Source organism: Callithrix jacchus, chromosome 9 (genome assembly GCF_049354715.1).
Source record: "Callithrix jacchus isolate 240 chromosome 9, calJac240_pri, whole genome shotgun sequence".
NCBI lineage: Eukaryota > Metazoa > Chordata > Mammalia > Primates > Cebidae > Callithrix > Callithrix jacchus.
Genome location: NC_133510.1, coordinates 39,174,337 through 39,194,345, shown reverse-complemented (window position 1 = coordinate 39,194,345; position 20,009 = coordinate 39,174,337). Strand labels below are relative to the sequence as shown.

The window sequence follows — 20,009 nt, the reverse complement described above, 5'->3', positions numbered from 1 at the left end:
AATGTATTGATTGTTTCCTGTGTGGTTTCAGAGCAATGAGATGGTGGAGCTACAGAGAATTCGGATGAAGGATGAAATCCGAGAATATAAGTTCCGGGAGGCCCGACTCCTTCAGGACTATACTGAATTGGAAGAAGAAAATATCACACTGCAGAAACTAGTGTCCACATTGAAGCAGAACCAGGTGAGGCTTAAGAAATTTTTTGAGTTATACTGAAGACAATCTACATCTTCTGACCACTAGGGTTAAATCTCCTCTTTATTTCTCAGGAAGGAGCTTGTCCAAATTTGTTGTTAGTCTTTAATCTTCTCTCTATAATATTTATGTACTGAAATGTCCCAACCCTCCTATTTTAGCTAAAATATAGAAAGAAAAAGTACACCCGTAAGTAGTATAGTGTACAGTAAAGCATTATTAAATAAGAAAAAGAATTTTAGTTTTTATTTTAGCTTTGCGCTTATTTATTTCATAAGTCAAATGTATCGTAACAAATTTAACCTGACTACTTCTCATTAAAAGCCGAGGTCTTAGCCAGGTGTGATGGTGTATGCCTGTAATCCCAGCTACTTGGGAGGCTGAGGCAGGAGAATTGCTTGAACCCGGGAGCTGTAGGTAGCAGTGAGCCCAGATCAAGCTACTGCACTCCAGCCTGGGTGACAGCATAAGACTCTATCGCAAAAAGAAAAAAAAGTGGCCAGGTGCAGTGGCTCATGCCTGTAATCCCGGCGCTTTGGGAGGCCAAGGTGGGCGGATCATGAGGCCATGAGATCGAGACCATCCTAGCCATGGTGTAACCCTTGTCTCTACTAAAAATACAAAAAATTAGCCAGGCATGCTGGCATGAGCCTATAGCCCCAGCTACTCGGGAGGCTGAGGCAGGAGAATTGCTTGAATCCAGGAGATGGAGGTTGCAGTGAGCTGAGATCACACAGTGCACTCCAGCCTGGCAAAAGAGCAAGACTTCATCTCCAAAAAAAAAAAAAAAGCCTGGGTCTGTAAGCTTGTCTTTGAGCTTAAGGTCTCCCTACATACAATCATTTGTCTCTCACTCTCTTAAAATTTTTTCTGTAAATTGCTCTCAAATCATAGAGGGAATGGATTATGAAGTATAAATCAAGAAGAGCAAAATTATAAGAAAAAGAGGCTGAGCATGTTAGCTCACGCCTATAATCCCAGCACTTTGGGAATCTGAAGCGAGTAGATCACCTGAGGTCAGGAGTTCAAGACGAGCCTGGCCAACATGGTGAAACCCCGTTTTTACTAAAAATGCAAAAATTAGCCAGGCATGTTGGTGGGCACCTGTAATTCCAGTTACTCAGGAGGCTGAGGCAGGAGAATCACTGGAACCCGGGAGGCATATCACATTACTGCACTCTAGCCTGGGTGACAGAGTGAGACTCCATCTCACAAAAAAGAAAACAAAGAAAGAAAAAAAAATGCCTGTTTTCTTTTTCAGCTGTAACCTGACTACAAAGATTACATTTGTATATTTAAATATTTTTTTGTTGTTGTAGTGGGGCTTTGATAGCTTAATTTTCCTGATTGGTTCACATTGTGGGTTTTCAGAGCTAATAATAATCATTGAATCTGTAATTTTAGAATTTATTTATGAATACAGTTGAATCAAGTAGTTAAGCAAAGGTGAATTGGATGTTCAAGTTCTTTTCAAGGTGCTTCCTCAGCGACACCTCTATTCTTGTCTAAATGCTGTTGTCACCTCTCAGTTCAGTTCAACAGCCTATGTGCAAGGCGCTGTGCTCGGCTGGACAGACGCAAGAATCCATAGGGCATGATTCTTGTCCTCTGTAAACTTAGAAGCCAGGCCAGATGTATGCTTTTACTTTATTCCCTTCCTGAATAGGTATCTATTTCTGAATTATTGGACATGATAGATAGATAGATAGATAGATAATTGATACATAGATAGATATAACTTTTTTGTTTGTTATTTTTTGTTGTTGTTGTTTTGAGATGGAGTCTTGCTCTGTCTCCAAGCTAGAATGCAGTGGCGTGATCTCAGGTCACTGCAACCTTCACTGCCTGGGTTCAAGCGATTCCCCTGCCTCAGCTTCCCAAGTAGCTGGGACTACAGGCACACACCGCCACACCGGCTAATTTTTTGTATTTTAGTAGAGACGGGGTTTCACCATGTTGGCCAGGATAGTCTCAATCACCTAACCTCATGATCAGCCCACTTCAGATTCCCAAAGTGCTGGGATTACAGGCATGAACTGCCACACCTGGCCGCTAGATATAATGTTTTGATAGATAATAAGGGTTAAGGGGGAAAGAAAAAAATCCAGAAGAGAAAAATCCGTATAGTGACACAATTAAAATTTGATTTAAAAAAAAATTTTTTTTTTAGATAGAGTGTCGCTCTGTTGCCCAGGCTGGAGTGCAGTGGCACAATCTCAGCTCACTGCAACCTCCACCTCCTGGTTCAAGCAGTTCTCCTGCCTCAGCCTCCCGAGTAGCTGGGATTGCAGGCATGAACCACCACACCCTGCTATTTTTTGTATTTTCAGTAAAGACAGGGTTGTACCATGTTGACCAAGCTGGTTTTGAACTCTTGAGCTCAAGTGATCCTCCTGCCTCAGCCTCCCAAAGCTCCTGGATTACAAGCAGGAGCCATAGTGCCCGGCTGAAATTTGATTTCTGATCATTGCCACTTCCCTCAGATTTGGAGTGGTGGGGGAAGGCAGGTGGGGGACAGTTTCAGTACAACAAAAAAGGGCTACTGGGATATCTGCATGTGTTTCTGCCTTACTCCTTCTCCTATAAGCACGGAATCCCCATATGTGTGCTGAGGGCAGGCCATTCCAGGGGCTCCCAGGTCTTGATTTGACTGGGATAAATGAACTCACAGTGAAGAAATGCAGACTTAGAAAAATATATTTGTAAAGATGCTTCTCGAGTATTTTTTTAAATAAGAAGAGTATTTTTTTGTGTGGTCCTTTTTTTGGTTATTGATGAAGCACATAGAGGATTTGAAACAAATTTACTTGAAGTGCAGCTATTTAAAGTGGCCCTTCCTTCCCGATTCCTTCAGTCCTCACTGCTCTCTAGAGCATGGCGGGAGCATGACCAGCAGTGTCCCTGGTGAGCCTTCCATGACCGCATGTGTAGACCGACGGACTCAGGAGGTTAATGAAGGCCAATATTAGATACTCTTGAAAGACTGCCAAGGTATTCCTTGAGCGTTCATTAACCCAGTTGCCGTTTCTGGGAGAATTTGTATTGTCACTCCTGTTGTGAGTTTCCCCATGCCTTTCTACCAGTAATTGAAACGTGGAATCCAATGGTTAACTCAGAAGATTTTTTAAAAGGTGGGGGGACTTACACATCTTTTATTTCCAACATGCCATATGCTAATTTTCCCAATTAAGTATCTAATTAATTCATTCAAAATTATTTTCTGCACAGAGCACCATTCTGGTTTATTCCCTGAAACTGGGGGAACTGAAATGCCACAAGTCTCTCCCAGCTAAGAAAATGCGGTGTTTGTTTCCAGTCATAATTGACCTTTATTTACAGATGCTAGCATCTATCATAAACTCTTTGTAATCAATAAGGTTTTTTGGTTTTGGGGTTTTTTTAAGAGACAGGGTCTTACTCTGTTGCCCAGGCTGGAGTGCAGTGGATCAATCTCGGCTCACTGCAACCTCCACCTCCTGGTCTCGTGGCTCGACCTCCTGAGTAGCTGGGATTACAGGCGTGTGCCACCATGCCCAGCTAATTTTTGTATTTTTAGTAGAGACAGGGTTTTGCCATGTTTGCCAAGCTGGTGTCAAGTGATTCGCGCCCCCCGCCCTCCCAGCCTCCCAAAGTGCTGGGTTTACAGGCATGAGCCACCATGCCTGGCCCTAATAAATGAAGTACTAAGTACAATATTGGATGTACAAATGCCACGGAGTTTTTAAAAGAGATGACAATGAGTAGCATTCAGTCACAAAATTGGGCTATGTTAGTTTGTACTGAAATTCCCCGTATATTGTAGAGTCCTTCAGCCTGGTTTGATGTTTCTCTGAACAGCAAAGCTACTACCATTTTAAAATGCTTAGTTCAAAGAATGCTCCCTTCTGAAGCATTATTTTTCTTTGAACTATTGATTATTTTCTAAGTACAGTGTAATTATTGTTTAAACAACACCTCTAACTTTCTGTATAGGGTCTATTTATTCACTTGTTTCCATTCCATCTCCTTCCATTAACATACAGCACCTACAATAGAGCTTGATCCATAGTAGACATTAAATAAATACTTGTTGAAAGAACTAAAAACTGGCCAGGCACGGTGGCTCACGCCTGTAATCCCAGCACTTTGGGAGGCTGAGGAGGATCACTTGAGTCCAGAAGTTTGAGACCAGCCTGGGCAACACAGGGAGACCTTCTCTCTCCCAAAAAATAAAAATAAAAAAAAAAAAACAAGTGTGATGATGCACACCTGTGGTCCCAGCCACTTGGGAGGCCGAGATGGGAGGATTGCTTGAGCCTGAGAGATTGAGGCTGCAGTGAGCCATGATTACACTTCTGTACTCCAGCCTGAGCAATAGAGACCCTATCTCAGAAAAAACAGAAAAGAAAGGAACAATTCAATCGCACTTCTATTAGGAAACATTTCCTTGGATGTCAGGTAATATGTAAGAATATCATAAGGTAAGGATGGGCACAGTGGCTCATGACTGTAACCCCAGCACTTTGGAAGGCCAAGGTGGGCGGATCATGAGGTCAGGGGTTCGAGACCAGCCTGGCCAACACGGTGAAACCTCATCTCTACTAAAAATTCAAAAATTAGCCGGGCATGGTGACAGGCATCTGTAATCCCAGCTACTTGGGAGATTGAGCCAGGAGACTCGCTTGAACCCAGGAGGTGGAGGTTGCAGTGAGTTGAGATCATGCCATTGCACTCTCCAGTCTGGGCAACAGAGCTGCTAGACTCCGTCTCAAAAAAAAAAAAAAAAGAAATATATATATATATATATATATCATAAGGTAATATCATAAAAGACCTAGGAAATGTATTCAACTCAGTTTTATTACATTTAACCAGTATTTCAGGGTTAGCTGTCTATGAGATCATGTACTTTTTAAAAACAAAAGATATAGTCACTGGCTCAAAGAGCTTCTAGTCCCAATAAGGACTCCTAGCAATTTGTGTAAATGAATATATTAAAGCCACATGTTGGGTTTGGCAACACAGGGATAGATTAAGATCTTTAAAGTTCCTAAGCTCTGAAAGGATTATGGTATCTATCCTTGACACCTGTGCAGCTAAAAATAAAGTTATTGAACTATGAAGTTGCTATGAGGGATCCTAATAAAGAACTTATTATTCCCATGACGACTGCTTTGATGTTGTCTTTAAAATATAAAACACCAATTTGTAAGCACCTTCTGTTTTGTTTCTCGCTTCCTCTGCTTTGCTGGGCGCTAGTCATATAGTGCAGTCTTAAAACAACGGCACAAAAAGGAGTGATGAGTTATCCTCAGTGGGCACCAAAGACTTCACAGTTAGGATGAGATTCTTAATGTAGGTCTTAAAAGAGGAATAAGAGTTTTCCAGATGACAGCCTTTTCCCCGGGCAGAGAAACATGAAACAGCTGGGCAAATGGCAGGAGCTTGTACCACATTTGAGTGAGTGGTGTAAGTGAAGCTGCCCAGAAAGAAAGAGATCAGGGCCGGCTGCAGTGGCTCACACCTATAATCCCAACACCTTGGGAGGCTGAGTCACGAGGATCGCTTGAGGAGTTTCAGACCAGCTTGGGCAACATAGTGAGACCTTGTCCAGGAGGATGGCTCGAGTCCAGGAGGTTGAGGCTGCAATGAGCCATAATTGTGCCACTGCACTCCTGCCTGGGTGACAGAGCAAGACTCTGCCTCAAAAAAAAAAAAAAAAAAAGAGAGATCAGGTCTTATGGGAAGTCTAGGCCATCAATTGAATAAATACTACTGAATTTAAAATTCTACACCGGGCACAGTGGCTCATGCCTGTAATCCCAGCACTTTGGGAGGCCGAGGCGGGTGGATCATGAGGTCAAGAGATCGAGACCATCCTGGTCAACATGGTGAAACCCCGTCTCTACTAAAAATACAAAAAATTAGCTGGGCATGGTGGCGTGTGCCTGTAACCCCAGCTACTCAGGAGGCTGAGGCAGGAGAATTGCCTGAACCTAGGAGGCGGAGGTTCCTAGGAGGCGGAGGTTACAGTGAGCCGAGATCGCGCCATTGCACTCCAGCCTGGGTAACAAGAGCAAAACTCCGTCTCAAAAAATAAAAATAAAAAAATAAAATAAAATAAAATTCTACAATGCACACCAAATATCTTCAAGTCAAGGCGGGAGTTAGCAAACTTTTTCTGTAAAGGGCCAGATAGTAATTATTTCAGGTTTTGCAGGCCATATGATCTCTCTTGCAACCACCCAGCTCTGCTATGGTATAAGCAGCCATAGACAATATGTAAACAAATAAATGTGAGTGTGTTCCAGTAAAACTTTATGCACAAAAATAGGTGGTGGGCTGGATTTGCTCCAGAGAGCATACTATTATTTGACAACCTCTGGTCTAGGCCATCAGTTTAACAAAGATTACAGCGTAACAGGTCTACAGTGCAAACTAAAGTAATGTCTGCAAATATAAGCTTATCACATAATCTGGGGTAGTCAGAGGGTTGGTTGAAATACTAGGAAAGGTTGGCAAGAGGTGTCCCATGTTGTCCAGGGAAAAAACAGGAAAGGATCAGGAGGAAGATGACTTTAGAGTATTTAAGCAGGCCTGGAAGAAACCATGACACAACGAAGCACACTGTTGTCCGAAGCAATTTCCAAGTTCTCATAAGCACACTGAGGGCAACCCTTGCTTCTCCTTTCATAAGCAGGTAAAGGCCCTGCTGAATTCCATACTCCTTAATCCTAGGTCACCTGCAGAGCAGTAATTCATGGTGAGTGTGCTTTTATGGGAAGTCTAGGCCATCAATTGAATAAATATTGCATTCTTCCTTCAATATTATTCTTCCCTGCCTTCACACTTCATCCTCAGTTTCCCTGCCTACAGTTGAGATTTCTATGATCTCCAATGAAATGAACCTTTCATTTCACTACCAGAGATAAAGTGAAAAATGTGCTTCTTTTGCTTGAGGTAACAACCCAGTTGAAATGCAGTCAGTCAGCAAGCATAAAGGAAAGCTGGCCAGATCCTTTAGTGTTGCTAGGTGGGAAAGGTTGAAGAGAGTCACAGGGCAGGAGCAGCAAACTCAAATGACCACAAATAGCTTATAGATAGCATTAAGTATAAGGTGTAAAGAAAAAGTAGAGGCCGAGTGCAGTGGCTTATGCCTGTAATCCCAGCACTTCATTCAGGAGGCTGAAGGGGGAGGATTGTTTCAGTCCAGGAGTTTGAGATCAGCCTGGGCAACATGGCAAAACCTTGTCTCTATAAAAGAAAGAAAGAAAGAAAAGAAAAGAAAAAACCCAAGTGTGGGGGTATGTGCATGTAATCCTAGCTACCCAGGAGGCTGAGCTGGGAGGAGTGATTGAACCTGGGAGGTCAAGGCTGTATTGAGCTGTGATCAGGCCACTGCACTCCAGCCTGGGCAACAGAGAAGGACCCAGTCTCAGACAAACAAGCAAACAAAAAACCGAAAGAAAAAGTAGATGCAAAAGGAACAGCCAGTGCTCACTTACAGGTGATTTTTGTCCTCTGTGAAAGTGGGCCCAGTGTTGCCTGAATTTTTGATTTTTAAAAAAAAGTTAGAAGTTTTTAAATGTTTGTGAAGTCATCAGATTTCTACATATTGGCAATCCATTCCAAAATTTTATAATGTGTTACAGGCCAAAGAAAGCACATCCAGTTGGTGGGCGCCACTTGTGATCTCTGCTCTAAAGCATTTGATGTCTGAATTGGTGGAAGGGACACGGGAGCTCACACCTGCCTGGGGAGTCCACTAGAATTCAGAATACAAATCCACTAGAATACAGAATACAAACACAGACACATATGTCTTTGAGCAGGTAGCTGATAGCTAGGGGCTGTCAAGTTATTATGTGTCCCAGGCCAAGTAATCACTTCTTGGACTTTTGAAAAGTATATTTCATTTCCATGCCATTGTGTTTGTAACACGCTATTTACAGTGCCCAGTTATTATTTTCCCAAAAGTGCAATTTTCCTCTCATGAAGCACTCATAATCTTATGTAGTTGATATGTAACCCAGAAATTTCTACTTGATTAGAAGACAGTTATTGATAATATGCCATGGATAGATTTGTTAATTTTTTGTTATAGTTATTCAAATGCATATTCATGGTAGAGTAATTAGCACTTTCTAGTTATTGTAAATAATGGACATCAGGCCAGGCGGTAGCTCATGCCTGTTATCCCAGCCCTTTGGGAGGCCAAGGTGGGCAAATAACAAGGTCAGGAGATGGAGACCATCCTGGCTAACACAATGAAACTCTGTCTCTACTAAAAAATACAAAAAATTAGCCAGGCATGGTGGCATGCACCTGTCGTCCCAGCTACTCGGGAGGCTGAGGCAGGAGAATCACTTGAACCCAGGAGACGGAGATTGCAGTGAGCTGAGACTGCACCACTGCATTCCAGCCTGGGTAACAAAGCGAGACTCCATCTCAAAAGAAAAGAATGGACATTATAAATAATGGTCTCCAATTTTGACTCTTCTGAGTAATACTGTCAGGGACATGTTGAAATTCCAATGAACATTTTTTTTTTCTTTTTTCGCTTAGAGGCATCTTTTGTGCATAATGTATTTCTTTCTTTTTTTTTTTCTCAAGGCAGGGCCTCACTCTGCCACCCAGGTTGGAGTGCAGTGACACCATCAATGACACCATCAGGGCTCACTGCAGCCTTGACCTCCCCAGACTCAAGTGATCCTTCCACCTCATCCTCCCAAGTAGCTGGAACTATGGGTGCACGCCACCACACCTGGCTAATTTTCTTATCTTTTGTAGAGATGGGGTTTTGTTATGTTGCCCAGGCTGGTCTCGAACTCCTGGGCTCAAGCAATTCACCTGCCTTGGCCTCCTAAAGTGCTGGGATTACAACCGTGAGCCACTGTGCTTGGCTTAAAATATGTTTTAAAATTCAAGTTCTAATATATATGCTAAAATAAATATGAAACTAAGCACATAGTCTATTAGCATCTGATAGCATGATGACTTTATTTTACTTTTTCTAGTTTGTTTTTTCATTCCCTGTGGTTCTTTATTCAGCAAATGCACATTGAACAGCAGAATTGGGTTTTAAACACCGCGAAGGAACACTGACGCACTATGAGGAGCAATGAGGTGGATAAAAAAGTACTTCCTTTCTCTAAGAAGATTACTGTGTACTTGCGGAGATAAAATGTTTATTAAAAGGTGGCATGTGATAAGTGCCATGGAAAAGATCCCAAGGAGGCATGTTGGCTCAGAGGAGACATCCCTGCCACCCTTGGGCCTTCATGACCAAGAGGTTGTTTGAGCAGGTTTATTTTGGTTGCAATTCAGAAGAATATTACCTCAATAACAATATATGGCCAGGCGCAGTGGCTGACACATATAATCCTAGCACTTTGGGAGGCCAAGGCTGGAGGATTGCTTGAGCCCAGGAGTTCAAGAGCAGCCTGGGCAATATAGTGAGCCCTGTCTCTACAAAAAAATGTTTTAAAAAATAGCCAGGTATGATGATGGCACATGCCAGTGCTCCTAGCTGCTTGAAGTGCTGAAGTGGGAGGATCCCTTGAGTCCGGGAGGTTGAGGCTGCAGTGAGTCATGATCATATCACTGTACCCCAGAGTGATAGAACCACAGGGCAATAGAACGAGACCCTGTCTCAACACAAACAGACAGACAAACAAAAGCAATGTAGGTATTTTTTGTTACTGGATAGTTTATGTAACTGTTCTTCCAGATTCTATCTATCCTTTAAGCACATAACAATTATCTTTGCATTTTCATCTTACTCTCATTTTACTGAGATTATGTTTTTATTAGGGTCATTTAACAGATTCATCTCTGGGTATAAAAATGTCCTCATTATTAATAAGGAAATAAAACAAAGTCATGGTAGATATAATCTTTTCTTAGATTGCAAATAGTCTCATAGTTATAAAAAATATTCCCTATTTATTAGGCAAACAGTGCCCCCTTTTGACCACGGGATCCTATAAAAGAAATTCTAAGACAGGAGACACTTCATCTCTGCTAAAAATTAAATTATATATAGATTTATATTATTATATCTAATTATATATCATATTTGTTATAGCACTATAATACCTAATTATATAATTTATATATAGTATATGATTTCTAAAGAAACCATCCTATATAAGTTTAAGACTATACTGTGTGCTTTTTATTATTTATTTTGTAGATTCATGTTGTATTTTTTTAGTGATTAGGTCCACTAGCGTGTTTAATGGCAGTTTTGTAAGATCCAAATTTTAGTTTTATGAATCTTCTTTATCCTGTCTGATTCAGGTTGAATACGAAGGCTTAAAGCATGAGATTAAGCGATTTGAGGAGGAGACAGTATTGCTGAACAGCCAGCTGGAAGATGCCATCCGATTGAAAGAGATTGCTGAGCACCAACTGGAAGAAGCCCTCGAGACTTTGAAAAATGAAAGAGAGCAAAAGAATAACCTGCGGAAGGAGCTCTCCCAGTACATCAGCCTGAACGATAACCATATCAGCATCTCAGTAGATGGACTCAAATTTGCCGAGGATGGGAGTGAACCAAACAATGATGACAAAATGAACGGGCATATCCATGGGCCTCTTGTGAAACTGAATGGAGACTATCGGACTCCCACCTTAAGGAAAGGAGAGTCTCTGAACCCTGTCTCTGACTTATTCAGTGAGCTGAACATTTCAGAAATACAGAAATTGAAGCAGCAGCTTATGCAGGTAAGAACTTTGTTTCAGGCCGCTAGAGTGAATTTCTTGTAGATTGCATGTAGCATGTTTTGGGACTTCTGATTATCGATTCTGGCGTTTCACTTTCTTTTCTTTTCTTTTTTTTCTTGAGATGGAGTCTTGCTATGTTGCCCAGGCTGGAGTGTAGTGGCATGATCTCAGCTTACCACAACCTCTGCCTCCAGGGTTCAAGCAATTTTCTTGCCTCAGCCTCCAGAACAGCTAGGACTACAGGTGCATGCCATCATTCCTGGCTCATTGTTTGTACTTTAGTGGAGACAGGGTTTCACTATGTTAGCCAGGATGGTTTCGATCTCCTGACTTTGTTATCCACCCACCTTGGCCTCCCAAAGGGCTGGGATTACAAGTGTAAGCCACTGTGCCTGGCCCCAGATTTCTTTTCTAAATATTGCTTCTTCAATTAGAAACTTTGAAAGTGCAGTATTTTAGAAAGACATGACAGAAGGTGTGTTGAAGAGAGATGCAATCTCTTATTTTCATCACTTCAAGAAATGAATTTCTTAGAGTCACAAATTAAGTTCCAGTGAAGTCTGAGAAAAGACAGAGCCTTGGGTGGGGCGCAGTGGCTCACACCTGTAATCCCAGCACTTTGGGAGGCCAAGGTGGGTGGATGACCTGAGGTCAGGAGTTCAAGACCAGCCCAACCACCATGGAGAAACCCCATCTCTACTAAAAATACTAAAAATTAGCCAGGCATGGTGGCACACTCCTGTAATCCAAGCTACTCTGGAGGCTGAGGCAGGAGAATCACTTCAACCTGGGAGGCAGAGATTGCAGTGAGCCAAGATCATGCCTTTCACTTCAGTCTGAGCAACAAGAGCAAAACTCTGCCTCAAAAAAAAAAAAAGAAAAGAAAAGAAAAAAGAAAGCACCTTAATGCATTTCTGATTAACAAAAGAATTCAAAAGCTTTATATACAAGCAAAATGATGAAAACCATGCAGCTTTTCATCACAAGTGACTGTGTATATAGCTTCCAGATCTATGGTTACTGTTAGATTTATGGTTACTGTTAGGCACATCACTCACTTAAAGAGACCCCCAGGCAGGCTTTGTGTGGGCAACAAGGCCATTTTATTTCACACTTGGGTGCAAGTAGACCAAGTCCGAGAAAGGAGTTACGCAAGGGGAGCAGGAAGGGGGACTGGTTAAATAGGTTGGGGCAATTGGTCTGTTAAAGATGATAATCTATTTTAGGGAGGGGGAGGGTATCACGGGATGCATGGTCACAAGGGTAGAGGTCATCTGTTACAAACAGGCATGGTCATAAGGGTGAGGGTTATCTGTTGCAAGTGGAGGGGAGGGTGAGGTAAATTACATAGTCACAGGGCTGGAGGTCTTGAGAAACCTAATGTCCGGGGGGAAATTTTTGCAAGGCTGAGCAGGAACAATGGTTGAAGGTTGCAAGGGGAGAACAATCAGTTGAGGCAGGAACTAGTTGTTTCACTTCTCTTTGTGGCCATCTGGTTACTTTCTGGCCCCTGGAGACCATCCAAAGGTGTACATGGGTGTCACCAAGGCTATGATGGCCAGGCTTGGACTTGGAGGCCTGACAGTTACATTTCACAAGAATATTTTAAACTTTAAAAGACATGAAGGACTTCCTATGTACAAATTATCCAGGATACCATATAATTAAAAATACAGAACAGGTATAATCTAAAACCAAAGGATTCTTACTGCAACATGAGTTAAGCCTTAAAGTTTTAGCATCTTCAAATCAAATGCCTTGTGAAGAGTCCCAGCCTTTAATCTTATTTCTTGTGAAATAGCTTTCTAGTTTAGAGTCTTGCCTTCCTGACACACCTAATGGAAATGTTAAGGAACAGCAGCATCACCATCACCTGGGGGCTTATTTGTACAAATTGTTAAGCTCCATGTAGATCTACTGAACTAGAAATCTGGTTTAACAAGCTTGTTAAGTGATTAAATTTGAGGCTTAAGCTTCAATCTCAATCTTATCCCTCCAAGGTTCTTCATGTATAGCTGATAATTAGAGGTTGTTAAGCCTCTGGCAGTCATCTGCCTCCACAGAAATGATGACTGGAAAAGTGAAATTAGCAGAAATAAGTAAGAGAATAGAGAGCCAATGATGTTTATTGTTAATACAACATCAAGACTTAACATATCATGCATTTTCCTTGCCCAGTGCTTTTGGCTGCTTAAAAAAGAATTTGTTCTCAACAATATTTAATCTGAATCAAGATAAGAGGTCATGACCCCTGGAAGAAAATGATTTTTTTTTTGGAGTCTTGCTCTGTCACCCAGGCTAGAATGCAGTGGTGCAATCTTGGCTCAGTGCAACCTCTGCCTTCTGGGTTCAAGCAATTCTCTGTCTCAGGCTCCCAAGTAGCTGGGATTACAGGTGCCTGCCACCATGCCTGGCTAATTTTTGTATTTTTAGTAAAGATGGGATTTCACCATCTTGGCCAGGCTGGTCTTGAACTCCTGATCTTTTAATCCACCTACCTTGGCCTCCCAAAGTGCTGGAGCCACCGCACCCAGCCGAAAATGAATTTTATGTAGACTTTCACCTGACCACAAAGTCCAGTTCTGTGTAGGTACTTCTTTTCTCTGTCTTTTTGCTCAGTTTACACTAATACAGCTCGGTTGATTGAAACATAACATATACTTATGAAAAAGTTTTACATGACAGATATATTCATAAGAATTTGTGCCCCCACCAGATTGAATAGCATTAAATTCAAATTATATCAGTTTTTTTTTTAACTCTCTTGGTGATGAATTTGAGATAAAACGTTAGTGGGTTCAGGCCTTTTGTTTCTTTTTATTTTGGTGGCAGTGCAGAAGATATTAGGAAAAGAGGCTTCTATGCATAAAACAGGACAACAGTTTTCAACCAGGTCATCTAGTGGCTGAAAGCTCAGAGCTGTGCTCAGATTTAATTCTAAATGTGATCTGAATTGGGTAATACAAAAGTCTAAAAAGATGAAAAGTTCAATGAAAAGAATGGTCGAAAACACCTTCTTAGCAGTAGAGTGGCTCTTACGCGTTCTCAATATACTGTTGTTCGTGTTTGGGGTGGGACAGTTCCTCGTTGCTTAGAATGTTTTCTTCCTTCAGAAGGTTTAGCATCTCTGATCCCAGCTCAGGAGAAGCTGGTTACATTTCCTCAGTTGAAGTGATGACCAGAAATGCCCCATGTATTTCAGATGCTCTGAGGGTCAGCCATAGTTGACAGTCATTCTTAGAGGACAGCACTTTACTCTCCTATGGACTGGGATACTTAATACCTTCCTCGTTCGAGTGTCACAAAGGTTTATCAGTTACGTGCAGAGTGCTGAGAACAGGGACTGGCTCACAGTAAATGCTCAATAGTTAGGAACTGTTATTATTTCAACTCCATCGGTCCTTTAATGTATTAGGCATTCACTTTATAATAATTTAGATAATTATTATTAGCTATTCTTTTTAGGCTGTTAGCTCAAGGATAATCATCTCAAAAGGGACTGGTGTGGATACTGGTAGGAATATAGAAAAATAACAGTTAAGTCTCATGATGCAAAAATGTCTGAAAAAGGATTTTCATTTAGCAAAACGTCAGAGTGAGAAAAAATTTACTGGACAGACCCTCCCTCAATCTGCCAGAAAGCTGTGTCCCTTCAAATCTTTCATCAGCACTTAACTGATGTTGACAGTTTGCAAAGATGTAGAGGAGCGCAGGTCGGTCCTTATATCCCAGAGTTTGCTCTAGATTTGGTTGTGAAAACCAGGTTCAGCACAGGAAGGGCTTTGCAGTTTCCAGTCTCATATTGACAACCCTAACTGTAATTTTTTAAGGTAGAATATCCATTTATCTTCTTGTAATCAGCATTTTTAAAAAAGCGTCAGCTTTTCCATGCCTTCTCATGAATTATTTCTTTGTAATACAGTTTTTTCCTTAGCCACACATCCCTTTGGGTTTAATTTATGTAAATAAACACATTACAAAAATATTGCAGGATACATGGCCTAGAATTTATTGTAATTGGCTTTGATGTTAATAAGGAATAAATTCTGATCAGTGAGAGTACTACTATGCACCTGAAGCATATATATGTCAGTACCATCATGAAGCAGGATCGGCCGCAGGCCTCTTGGACACCAAACTAGGAAGGAAGAGGTGTTTTATTATTATAATTATTATTAATTATGGTCGAGAGCCAGGCAACATATTTGTCTAACAACCAAGCTCGCTCAACAAAGAGAAGCTCTGCCTTTCTATAGGCTTATGCTCTGGATATTATACATAAAATGATCTTAGGTTTACAGCCTTAGAAATTACAAGTGAAGGGGTCTTGGCTTTACAGTTTTAGAAATTACAAGTGAAAGGGTCTTGGGTTTATAGCCTTAGAAATTACAAGTGAAAGGGTCTTGGGTTACAGTTTTAGGAATTACATGTGAAAGGGTCCTGGTCTCCGGATGGAGGAGTGGGGTGGGGGTTTGATCTTTTTTAAGTGAAAACAATGTCTTCTGGAGAGATTCCCCCATACCACACCTGCTATCTTACAGGAAGGTGATTTAGGAGGCGCCAGTCGGCCAGCCTTTTCTTCCATTGAAATGCAGTGTGGAGGTCAAGGGGGAGGTGGTCTTAGATGCTTGGGTCTCCTTCTTCACCCATTCTGGGAATTCTGAAGAGGAACCAAATAAATGTACTTTAAGTATAGCTATCTGGAATGCTTGGGGCCAGCTGTGTTGTAAACATTAAAGCTTCAGATTGTAAAAAGGTAATATGCCTTCTATGCCATATATATTTTGATATCTCCACTAGGATCAGTTGCCACATCCAGTGATCAAACAATATTAACATTTCTGTAGTGAAATGTGAGTATTCACACTAAGAATAAAATGAGGACCATTAAGGGCCTCACACCAGTCGGGTGCAGACTGGCTGCCCTGGGAGTTTAGGTCTGTCTGAATATTGCCACCAAATGAGTCATGACAAAACTTGATCTCGAGCCTTCTGGATTTTGCAGTTGTGGGTGTCACAGGAATAGCACCGTCCTGGTGGGCACCTATCAGTTTTGTGCCCCTCAGATTATAGTGTCAGCATACTTGGGACGTGACAGTTTGTAGTTCCCTTATCTCTTAGGGTTTCTCCTGTCCTGGATCCAAAACACTGGATGGGAGAGAAGGCTGAGTGCCTCTAAATCCAACAGCTGCGCTTTGCTAACAGCTCGTGACAGTGCAGCGGGGCGCAGGCAAGCCTGTATCACCCTGAACCAGCCAATGTGCAGTGTTTCAGGGTTTTTTTCCTTTTGATCAAGAAGCCCTTTGGTATCTTTGTGATATCTTCACAAAGACATCAGCATAAGTTTAAGAGATCTATAGTACAACATGGCTGTAGTTAATAACAATGTAGTATATTGAAAATAACAAAAAGTCGATTTTAAGTGTTCTCAGTGTTGTAGAACCCTCAGATGTAGGTCCGAGTGCTGGATGGGCAGTAAGCCAAATACTGACACACCAGTGCTTAGAAGCAGAGAAAGGTGTATTCAGTTTGGCCAAAAATGAGATTGTGGGAAAGACAATTTGTCAAATCTGACCTGCCTTTGAACGTAACTGCGGGCTTTTGTGAGTAAGGCAGGCATGCAGGAGGTGAAATCCCCCAATGATCAAAGTTGTTTTCATCCCTCAGCTCATTCAAACTCAAGGAGGTCTGAATGACCTAAGGGTTGTTCTTCCAAAGGAGCACAAGTTCATTAATCTTACGGGCAGCCTCTAGGGGTTAGCATGTAAAGTTAATCAATTATTAGTGGCTGCCCGCGGAATGGCTACGTGCAAGCAGTCATGCATGCAGGAAGAAAAGGACAAAGAGAAAGGAAAATAAGTAAAACAAACATTTAATGATTTTGATAATATAGGCTCAGTTACACCACCACAAACATGATAAGTATATGAGGTCATGCATGTCATAATTAGCTCAATTTCCACTTGCCTACATATTTCAGAACATGTTGTATATGATAAATACGTACAATTTTTATTTGTCAGTTAAAATAAATACATTAATTTTTTTTTTTTAAAGAACTCGTTTAAAACAGCATACCTAGGTCATATCCTTTTGGCCTTTTTTTCTCTTACGAGGCTCCATTTATGCATATGAATTATGTTTTCCTATCCTTAGATATTTATTTAACCTGGTTCCAGGGGGAAAAAAATGCCACTGTCAATGAAGAGAGTCAAACTCTGTAAAAAATTTTAAGAGATTTATCCTGAGCCAAATATGACTCACCATGGCCCATGACAAAGCCTGAGAACATGTGCCCAAGGTGGTCTGGGTACAGCTTGGTTTTATATATTTTAGGGAAGCATGAGACATCAATCACATAAATTTAGGAAATACACTGGGCCGGGCACAATGGCTCACGCCTGTAATCCCAGCACTTTGGGAGGCTGAGGCAGGCGGATCATGAGATCAAGAGATCCAGATCATCTTGGCCAACAAGGTGAAAACCCCATCTCTACTTTAAAAAAAAATGCAAAATTAGCTGGGTGTGGTGTCATGCGCCTATAGTTCCAGCTACTCAGGAGGCTGAGACAGGAGAATCGCTTGAACCCGGGAGGCGGAAGTTGCAGTGAGCCAAGATAGTGCCACTGCACTCCAGCCTGGTGACAGAGTGAGACTCCATTTCAAAAAAAAAAAAAAAAGAAAGAAATAACATTGGTTGGTTCAGAAAAGTGGGACAATTCAAAGTGGGGGCTTCCAGGGTATAGGTAAATTTAAACATTTTATCTAAGACCTGGGATCAATAGAAAGGAAATGTTCAGGTTAAGATAAAGGACTGTGGAGACCTGAGTTTTATTGTGCAGGGGAAGCTCTCAGATAGCAGACTTCAGAGGCAGCAGGTTGTAAAATGTTTATTATTGAACTTAAAAGGGTGCCTGGGTCTTAGTTGCTTATCTCCTGGATCTGGAAAGGAAGGAAGGAAAACAAAGGGGAAAGGGGGATTCTCTATAGAATGTGGATTTTTCCCACAAGAGACTTTGCAGGGCCATTTCAAGGAATGGCAAGGAAATATATTTTGGGGTAAAACATTTTTATTTTCTTCCTTAGCCTAAGTCAGATTGGAAAGTAAGTCTCGATATACAGGGTTAAATAAAACCCATCCCATGAGAACTTACGGTTTGTAGGGCATGACTCCCAGACCCCTTAGATAGGAATTTGAGCAAGATTAAAAAAAAAACAAACAGAGTTTAGTTCTCACCTCTGCCTTGGTTATAAGGAATGCTGCGGGAGTTGTTTTGCTCTCTGAGGCTCATTCAAAAGGGGAAGGTAATAAATTAGCCCCACCACTAGTCTCTGCCTAGCCTTTCTTGAAACTATGGAAAAAAAAAAAAACGTGTCTCCTTCTTCAAGCCGTCATACTGCCATCTGCTGGGAAATGGTAATAACAAGTGTAAAATTTTATAGCTACTGCAATTTAAATAGCACCTTCTGGAGTTGTTTGCCTGCAACCTGCAGGCTTCTGCTTTGAAACCCTGGTGATAATGCCATGCCTCCTCTGTAGAATTGTGAGGACCAAATGGGATGGTAAACATGAAACTATGTGTAAGTTTATAAATTATTATTGTTCTGGAAACTGCCATCAGGTTTTGAGATGCCAAGAAGGTCCCCACTATCACTTTGTATAAACGGTCAATACATAAATTATAAAAAGTATAGGAAAAGGCAAGTGATGGTAAGCCTATATCTAAAATTAGGGAGAACTTTTTCCCACAACAAATTAGAGTGAATACTTTACTAAACTGTGTATCTTCCTTGGTGGTGGAATAAATTACAGGCATATTTTAAATTTAGCTAATCATGCTAAGTTTTACCCAATACGGAAACATATATACAAAAAATATAGTAAGAAAACATATTTGATTAACCTCAGAGTATAAACTTGGCAATAGTCCTTGATAGTGAATCGCTCAATTAGTGTCATCCTTTATTCATGAGAGAAATTTTTCAGAATATTATTGGATAAATTATTTTGGTTTTTTTTGGTGCCCTCAAGACCTCATTATTTCAAATAGGTTGTGATTGATATTTTCCAGTGACAGTCAAGTATCTTAATTAGTTTTATTAGAATGAAAATAAGTAGGCCGGGCACGGTGGCTCAAGCCTGTAATCCCAGCACTTTCGGAGGCCGAGGCGGGTGGATCACGAGGTCGAGAGATCGAGACCAACCTGGTCAACATGGTGAAACCCCGTCTCTACTAAAATACAAAAAATTAGCTGGGCATGGTGGCGTGTGCCTGTAGTCCCAGTTACTCAGGAGGCTGAGGCAGGAGAATTGCCTGAACCCATGAGGCAGAGGTTGCGGTGAGCCGAGATCGTGCCATTGCACTCCAGCCTGGGTAACAAGAGCGAAACTCCGTCTCAAAAAAAAAAAAAAAAAAAAAGAATGAAAATAAGTAGTTCCTGTCTGGAAAAACTGGATTACTTCATCTGTTTAAAGGAGTCCTGTATGCTGGTGCTGAAATATCTGTCTTTGATGAACAGCCTCTAACTTTACATCTGCATAGAGTCGAACTCTGGAAGTTTTTTCAGTATCACACTGAATATATAATTTCACATGTGGTATGAGAAAACAGTAATGTTTCTGTAAAACTAAAATTAATATATTTTGTTGCATCCTCATGTTGTTCCTCAGCATGTGAAAGAAATAGGTTCATACTATGTTTTGATCCACTCTATTAAAGGCAGTTTTAATTGTTTCTGTAATGATTGATGGTAAGCGGTGATGGTAATTTCTAAGAGTTCTAAGCAATTTTTATATATTTGCTTAATTGGTTGCTGCTTGTAACAATTGTATGGGGTAGATAGTATTATTATCTTCACATTATAGATAGGGAAACTGAGGCACGACTGTGTTGTGTCAGTTCAGGGTCAAAAATAAAGTAAGTGGAGTTGCTACATGGAGAGAGTCAAACAAGCCAAATATTATCTCTGCTTAAAGATTCACAGAATATTGGCCAGGCGCGGTGGCTCAAGCCTGTAATCCCAGCACTTTGGGAGGCCGAGGCGGGTGGATCACGAGGTCAAGAGATCGAGACCATCCTGGTCAACATGGTGAAACCCCGTCTCT

At 41.2% G+C, this 20,009-nt stretch overlaps 1 protein-coding gene across 6 annotated transcripts in view; it reads left to right on the top strand.

Moving 5' to 3' along the window:
* BICD1 (BICD cargo adaptor 1) overlaps window positions 1–20,009 on the top strand; it is a 305,969-nt gene that overhangs the window by 216,884 nt on the left and 69,076 nt on the right. For all 6 annotated transcript variants that reach the window (XR_013522710.1, XM_017976003.4, XM_078338934.1 and 3 more), the window contains exons 3-4: window positions 32–184; window positions 10,478–10,903. Coding sequence is in view for 5 of the 6 variants with exons in the window: in XM_017976003.4 (XP_017831492.1) it covers window positions 32–184; window positions 10,478–10,903 (579 nt within the window). In the remaining variant the exon portion in view is untranslated. The remainder of the gene's footprint in view (window positions 1–31; window positions 185–10,477; window positions 10,904–20,009) is intronic.